The sequence below is a fragment of the Rhinichthys klamathensis genome, unplaced genomic scaffold (assembly GCF_029890125.1).
Source record: "Rhinichthys klamathensis goyatoka isolate OS25496 unplaced genomic scaffold, OSU_Roscu_1.1 h1tg000281l_1, whole genome shotgun sequence".
Classification (NCBI taxonomy): Eukaryota; Metazoa; Chordata; class Actinopteri; order Cypriniformes; family Leuciscidae; genus Rhinichthys; species Rhinichthys klamathensis.
Genome location: NW_026606800.1, coordinates 8,232,872 through 8,241,402, shown reverse-complemented (window position 1 = coordinate 8,241,402; position 8,531 = coordinate 8,232,872). Strand labels below are relative to the sequence as shown.

Genomic DNA, 8,531 nt, shown 5'->3' with positions numbered 1-8,531 from the left:
CAAATTATGGGACAATTATCGGAAAATGTGCAAATGTGCATTATGGATTTATTCTTTTAATATATAGTGGAACGTTTGAATCTGCAGGTCAGAGTAAAGTCAGTTCCAGTGATTGCGTTTCAGCAAGTGCAGTCTCGCTTCTCAAACCACATTAAAGGAAGGTGCAAATTCTCTGGAATTTTACTTTATTGCTCTCTTGATTGATTCTGTTCTTCAAATGCTTTTTTTTTTTTTGGAGTGACATGTAATTTGTCTGTAAGTGGAGCATGTGTTTAGGTAATCAATTCTATTTGAGGTCTACATTTTTTTTACTAAATCTATAATACAGGCTATATAATATAGGCTATAGAATGCTGAACGTTTCCATTTGAATTTATTTACGTATGCCTAAAAAAATACAATTTACATCAAAACCTCCTGGTTTATGCAAAATTTTAGCCAAACCAGTTTACAGTTAGACAGCTTGTGCATGCAAACCAAAAGTAAAACAATCAAATTTTACTCAGGATACTGCTTAAACCTCATGAAATTTCTGTACACAGAAAATCAAAAAGATGGGCATGCATAGTTTAAGACAGTTTAGAAGCCATTAGAAAATATAATGTTTTGTTGCTTCTAAAGAAAGAGCTCTAAAAACAATCCTGGGCCATTCTTATTTGCATAATATTTTGCTACATGCAATCACATACATATGTGCATAAGTAGACACTAATTCATTCTTATTTATTTCAGTCATGCAGTTATAAGAGAAAACATGATAGTTTAATTAATATGTCATTATCTTTCTTGACTTAATTCCATTTATGTTGCTTTTTAAACTTATAAAACATTTATAGTTTTCTCTACCGTGCTCAAAGAGATCTTTATGTTGAGCTGTGTGTGCAAACGGATGCATCTCATCATGTTAACTGAAGAATAATGAAACTTATTCTTGTCAGATTCCTCCCATTCATTTCATCCATTCTTACTTTCTGCCATCTTTCATCACTCCACATCTGCTTCATCCTCCTCAGCTCCAGCGCCACACTCCTTCACTGGCAGCAGTCCATATTCATTGAGGAAGGCCTCTACATCAGTAGCAAAGAACTCCTCGTTGAAATGCTGCGTAACAGCCAGGAAGTTCCCCAGCAGCTCTCCAGCCTTGTACACTAACAAGGTAGGCAGAACGTCATCTGAGAAACGCTCGCCAGCTCCGGTGGCGGCTGCTCGAATCCGGCAGAATTTAACACTGGTATATTCGGAGGCCAAGCAATCCATGCAGCTGTTAAGCGCATCGCACCCCTTCACTCCATCTTTGTAGATGTGCACCACCACCACTGTGAGCCGGTGCTCCTTCTCAATGACCTCTAGAAAGGCCTCGCCACTGTCAAGGTCATACACAGTCTCGAATTTGGGCCCGAAGCTCAGGTGCTCGTGCATCTCCTGCATGCATTGCTTACGGTACTTACGCAGACTTTTTTCATCATCTTCCTTTATTAACTCATATTCCTGTGCGCTCATCTGGAAAGGGAAAGAAAAGGAGGGAAATTCAAAGCTTGCAGAGTTTTGGGAGTAACTGCATTTATATTTGGGAGCAAATCCATTAAATCAGGGGTTTTCAGTTTTTGATGCCAAAGACCTTGTGAGGAACTAAAGAAACATTGACCCCACTTTTTACATCCTAATTCAGAAATGCATAGTTTTTTCTCCAAAGTGCTAAAATTTTTTTATTTTGAAATCATAGTCAAAAGGGGCAACCTTGCGATTGAATCCACCCACACAAGTGTCTTTGGGTTTCTGAGGGGACGACATCTGTCTTAGCAGCTCTCTCTTGCTGGGAGGCAGAACCTCCTGGTCCATGCTCTCCAATTTAAATTTACGCCAGTCATTGATGACACCCTTTGGGCCTAGAGATGGTTGGAGAAGAAAATTCCATAAATGAATGAACTAGATTACATCAATACGTAGACAGCCAAGCATAAAGACAAGCTATATAGCCTTATAGTCAGTTCAGTTTCAGTAGCGGATGATATCAGTTCAGGTCAGGTCAGACATATTAGAAATGTATTTTGTCTCTATGGTTAAGATGGGGGGTGGGGGAATGAGTAAATGTCCACACACTGATGTCATTTCAATAATTCAGTTTCCTGCTCCTAATGCAGGGTTTTCATGTGTGCACTAATCTTTGATTTATACACAAGAATACCATGCTGTTCAGGAAGCTGGCAACCGTTGGTGTAATGCAGGGATTCCCAAACTTTTTTGTCCGGTAAACCTCTTTAATCTTAAAGGTCCCGTTCTTCATGTTTTTTTGAAGCTTTGATTGTGTTTACAGTGTGCAATATAACATGTGTTCATGTTTCGCGTGTAAAAAAACAGTATTTTTCACACCATTTTTATCTGTATACCGCTGTTTTCACTGTCCAAAAAACGGCCTGATGACTACCTTGTTCTATGAAGTCCCTCCTTCAGAAATACGTAACGAGTTCTGATTGTGCCAGCGGCTCCTGTGTTGTGATTCGACAGCAGCTTATCGCACGTTGCCTGGAAAGGTCACGCCTCTTACCATAAATTGGAGATGCATGCGCAGCTGAGCCGTGGGAGCGCAACAAGACCACGCCCCCTTTTTTGTGTATTACTGTGGGCGGAGATTAGTCAAAAAACTGTTCTAGTTACGTCATTAAAAAAGGAAGTAGAGGGATGTAGTCCAAACCGGCCGTTCGCTGTAGGCTTTGAAAGGGGACTTCTGTTAAATAAAATATCTCGCTAGGCATTGAACTTTGAGCTTTATAATTTTACAGGTATTATTTATGCTCTAACAGCAACATTACACACTAATTAAAGTTTGAAAAATGGAATCGCGAAGAACGGGACCTTTAAATATTTTCTGAGATTTTAAGTTAATATATAAATTATTTAACAATACATTTGCATGTTCATGTATATGATTCTCTGATGTCGGTAAATGGTCACATGACGAGCAGGTAAACAAATCTTTTTTATTTTTTTATTTAAGCGTTTTATTTTGATTGGGTCTATTTTTAAATGATTTATTTTATTTTACATTTTTATGATTTCATTAATTATTAGCTTTTCATCAACTTACAAACTCCCTGCAGTTCTATCACAAACTTGAGTTTGGGAAACCCTGGTGCAATATATATGTATTTTTTTCTGTTCCCATTCTGCATGCTTTTGATTCTTTAGATTACTTCCCTTACCCTATGACATGTTAACTTTACAGTCTCACAAACAATAAGAGCCATACTGACCTGTGTGAGTTACCATCACTGGTTCCTCGTCCACCATTCTGTCAGACATTTGTATCTGTTGATTATCTGTGGGAAAAGATCAAATCTTTATCACATCTATCTTTATCACATCTATACAAAATAAATCAAATTCTCCGAATTTTTTCAACAAAAGTAACAAAAGATATACGTCTCTGAACTACTATTTAGTTCCTAACAAAGAAAACAAAAGACATATTAACAGTTATGTTCAGGCTTTTAAGGGACTCAAGATAAATGTATTAAATTCGAACAAATAGCATCAAAACTACTTAAGTTGGCATGTGGACAGTGTCTCTGTGTCGCCGAACCTGATCACTCTTTCTTGGAAGAAATAGGTTTATCAGGAGTAAGAAGATTAGATTACCCCATGATCCAATTTGTTTGCACGAGTGGACGTCGGCGATATGATGTCATGGAATGACAAATTAACTGTCCTCGATTCATTCAGGACATGCATCAACTTCCATTTCAACCCTGACACTTTAAATTGGATTTAGTCAGTTTACTTTTTAGTCTTTTTAATTCACCTTATTAGCCTATTTGATTCTACAAGCAATACCAATAATAGCATTACATAAAACTCTTACACACCACCTTAATGCCAATATTAAAATGATCAATGTAGATAATTGTTTGTGTTCAGATCAGACATTAAACTGATTTTTTTCCCCACTTCAAATGCGTGGATGTCACTGCAGCGGATTAGCAGCTTAATACTAGAGCTTAGAGTCTTCATTTTGCCCCCGCAGTACCAGTACCTTTCACTACTCTCAGTAAATCACAATTGCTAATTGAGATTACAGCTATGATGCAATTCATCGGCTCAGGTGGCAACAGTTAGAATCCTGTCAAGTTGCTTTGGAGGTTGCTTCAGTTTTCTTTGTTATCTTTTTTAAAACTTTGACAGTTGTTTTGAGCACACAGATAACTGGTTTAAATACTCATGATATTATCACAGTCTAAGATTCTTATCTTTTCTAAAAAATATATATAGGGGTTTCAGGATAGGACACTTTTCCCCAGTCATCTCAATTGCAAAAAGTGTCCCAATAATCCACATTTTCATGTTTAAACATTGATGATTATCGAACATTAAATTTGAGTTCCTCAAAAACTGTTCAAATTTGATGATGGAAATCAGGCTTTGCAATACTCTTTCTAGCCACATTGATTCTTTATTACTTTATCAAAGTCTTTCTGAATGTTTTTCTTTCAGACTGATCTGAATCTTTAACTCTTGTTGAATCATGCAGAATAATACACATGGCATGAAAGTTTGCATACTTTTCTAAGATAAATATACCGTAGACAACACTACTGCTATCCACAGTACATCAAAGCATCTGAGCCAACCGCTTAAAAAGCCAGCTCCAAGGCTTGCTTTAGATTCAAAAACAGGAATTCTGCTGTAACTTTTAATGTGTTAATCAAATGAATAAGTGTTTTTTTAAGTTTCATGCAATCTATATGGCGGTTACCTTATAGTTCATCAAAAATATGTTCAGGCCTATGATTACATAGACTTTAGTTAAATAACACTGTGACTGACTTAAAACTGTGAAACAAAACAAACAGGAAATTAAGACTATATAACATGCATATAACATGAAACTGAATAGACTTTAAAAATTCTGTAACTGTATGAGTAAATCAGTTATAACCTGCAAAATCAAAACGTTTGCCTGCTCACCTTTTTTGTACCGTCCGAGTACGTCCCTTCAGTGAGCTAGCCTTCCGTGAACTGTTATGTGGTCACTATCACCGTTGGATTGTCCTTCATTCTTTTTCGAGTGTGCATGGGGAGGGCACAAAGAAGCTTTCTTAAGTCAAGATACTTTGGGCAACTCTCTAGTGCAGAAATAGCACTGGGAACTTAAGAGGATTTAAGTGCAGTAATTAGACACTGTTTAGAACACAACCAATGATAAAGGTACCATAGAGAGGAGAGTGGTAAGAGTACAAGAGGATAGGTATGATATTGAGAATAATGTGGGGAAGAATGAGGTAAAATGTGAAAAAATGATGCTGAAATTAAAGAAAAAGGTTTTGGTTTCTGACACTAGCCTACATCAGATCTGCTTTGCATCTAATCTTAAAACTAATCTTAATTTATATAGAGGGATAGCAAATATATTAAGTGTTTTGGACACTGCAATATTTTAATAGTTCTAATGCTGATGACTGTTAGCCAGAATGTAACTTAAAGTTGGTGAAAAAGGATAACACTGGGATCTGATGTAGTGATTGAAAGGGTTAATTTAGCCTACTCTCTCTCTCTCTTTCTATCTCTCTCTCTTCTATAATTAAAAAAATATATATACACTACCTTCAAAAGTTTAGGGTCTGTACAATTTTTTTTTAAAGAAATTAATGCTTTCATTCAGAAAGGACACATTAAATTGATCAAAAGTGACAGTAAGGACGTTGAATGTAAACGCACAGATGGTACATAAATAGGATTGGCCTCATTAGTGCAAAAAAAAAAAAAACCACTCATCTTTTCAGCCTGTATCTCTAACTGTATCTCTAACTGATACCTAGCACACATTCACGTTTAAATTGAGTAGGCTACCACAGGCTAATTTAAAACTAAACGAAATTGTAGCCTACGCACGCTACTGTTGCTAAAAGCGTCTGATATCACGCACTTGGATTGGCTAGCAAAGTCCAACTGCGTCCTGTAAATCGCGAGTGGCTTGCATTGGAGGTGGTTAAGCCGAGCGTCTCTCATAGACGATAAGGGTGTTGTTGAAAATGGCAAATAGACTCCTCTTTGAAAGATAACAATGCCTCCTATGGTGTAGGTAATCCTAATCATAGAGCAAACATAAGTCATTGTTGCTGAAAACGTCTTTAGTCTGTGCAGTCGGTCAATGTTGAGGTGAATTGATAACTGGCGAAGCCCTGAGCGTGTAATAACATCGCGGATGGTTTTTACATCGAAGTTGGTTGAAAGCCATGTGCGTGTCATCTATAGAGGGTATGCGCATGACGTCAGCGTCGGCCGGAGTGAATGCGGTCACGCCCACAAGTGGCAAAAAGACTGTGCGGCAGCATTTGTTTTCAGCGTGAACGCCGTGAAAATCACACAAAACACATCTAAAACGGGAAAGAGCTTTGCGATTGACTGTACAACTAGATTTGACCAGAAATCTGAGGTACTGTATATTTTTACAGACTGCAAAAAGCTACAGAACAGACTATATTCTACATAATTGGATGTTTTTAAATAAACACTGACAAAAAACTATACAAGTTTTAGGGCTGGACGATATGATGATATACAGTATAACATTAATGTAAGTGATCACTTGGATTTAGACCTATCTATATTGTATTTATATAAAACGTTTACAGGCAAATTTTCTTAATTTATTTCCCCGGCGTCGAAATCAGGCACATATAAATGTCAGGAAACACGATTCCTGGCTGCATGTCAATATCCATGGATCACTGGATCTTTGATAAGTTGTAAGGAACACTATATCGAGTCCAACTTTTAGTTTAAACTGATAATAGTTTGTTTTACTCGCGTTAACGCAGTTTCCCCTATTAACTCCAGTCACGCAGCAGCTCTTCTGCCACTCAGTCCCGCTGAGGGGGGCGTGTTCCGGCGGGGAAGTGACGTTAATGCATTCCCTCTATATTCAAAAGGGTGCTATGCGTGGGCAGAAAAGCACGTGACAAAACGGCCTTATATGACGCCCTGAGAGATGAGAACGGGGGGCTGTTCCATAAATGAATCTTAGAAAATCGGGGATTAAACTCCAAAACCGGACTTGAATGAGCCTAACAAATAAGTTGGGGCTAAAGTGGTTCCATAAAAGGTAATTGAAGTTCACGCAATCTCACTAATTTGATCCAGGTTTATCTAGTCTAGATAATTGCGTGTGCACGCGTTTCTGAAGCAGCCCTAGAGGTCGATCGTGGATCAAATCGATCCACCATCAAACAGCGTATTTATGCGTTTGTGACATTTGTAATTTTTTTGAGAAAGCAAGAATCCCCAGTTTTAAATGAGTGGTTAGATTTAGTTTCTAAAGTACATTATGGAGAGGATAACATTAAATTAAGAACAAATGTATACATTTTGAAAAGATATGTGCAACTCTAAAATCAAAGAATATTCCATAAAATAAAGGAATATATATTGGCCTACATTAACTACATTTTTATGTAACCTTCCCTTTTATTTCTAGTTATTTGTTATTTTATTTATTTACTTATTTAATATATTGAATATTTGATATTTAAATAATATTACTTGAATAACTATTAGGAATTATGTGTCATTCATTATAAGAGTTTGATATATGTGAATGTTATATTTTTATTAATATTTATTTATTGTTTTATTTATATGTATGTGTTGGTATTATCACAAAAGAAAAAAAAGTAGAAGGAAAAATAAGGAATATTTATTGGGGAAAAATATGATGTCTTTAAAGGAACTGTCCATTTGTATAATTGTGTTAAATGTGTTTGAATTGAAAGACATAATAAAGTACATTATATATATATATACACTCACCTAAAGGATTATTAGGAACACCTGTTCAATTTCTCATTAATGCAATTATCTAATCAACCAATCACATGGCAGTTGCTTCAATGCATTTAGGGGTGTGGTCCTGGTCAAGACAATCTCCTGAACTCCAAACTGAATGTCAGAATGGGAAAGAAAGGTGATTTAAGCAATTTTGAGTGTGGCATGGTTTTTGGTGGGCCGTTCTGAGTATTTCACAATCTGCTCAGTTACTGGGATTTTCACGCACAACCAATTCTAGGGTTTACAAAGAATGGTGTGAAAAGGGAAAAACATCCAGTATTTTGCAGTCCTGTGGGCGAAAATGCCTTGTTGATGCTAGAGGTCAGAGGAGAATGGGCCGACTGATTCAAGCTGATAGAAGACCAACTTTGACTGAAATAAACACTCGTTACAACCGAGGTATGCAGCAAAGCATTTGTGAGCCACAACACGCACAACCTTGAGGTAGATGGGCTACAACAGCAGAAGACCCCACCGGGTACCACTCATCTCCACTACAAATAGGAAAAAGAGGCTACAATTTGCAAGAGCTCACCAAAATTGGACAGTTGAAGAAAAATGTGGCCTGGTCTGATGAGTCTCGATTTCTGTTGAGACATTCAGATGGTAGAGTCAGAATTTGGCATAAACAGAATGAGAACATGGATCCATCATGCCTTGTTACCACTGTGCAAGGCATGATGGATCCATGTGGTGGTGGTGGTGGTGGT

At 37.1% G+C, this 8,531-nt stretch overlaps 1 protein-coding gene across 2 annotated transcripts; it reads right to left on the bottom strand.

The window, feature by feature from the left end:
• Window positions 1–584: 584 nt before the first annotated feature.
• pdcb (phosducin b) lies at window positions 585–3,351 on the bottom strand. 2 transcript variants are annotated; one of them, XM_056269136.1, is made up of 3 exons: window positions 3,252–3,351; window positions 1,738–1,886; window positions 585–1,500 (listed from the first exon to the last, which is right to left on the bottom strand). In XM_056269136.1, exons 1-3 carry the CDS (start codon window positions 3,298–3,300, stop codon window positions 985–987), a joined length of 714 nt encoding a protein of 237 aa, XP_056125111.1. In that variant the 5' UTR covers window positions 3,301–3,351; the 3' UTR covers window positions 585–984. The 2 variants fall into 2 exon arrangements, with proteins under 2 accessions (XP_056125111.1, XP_056125112.1); XM_056269137.1 differs by having other exon boundaries at window positions 1,759–1,886.
• Window positions 3,352–8,531: the final 5,180 nt, after the last annotated feature.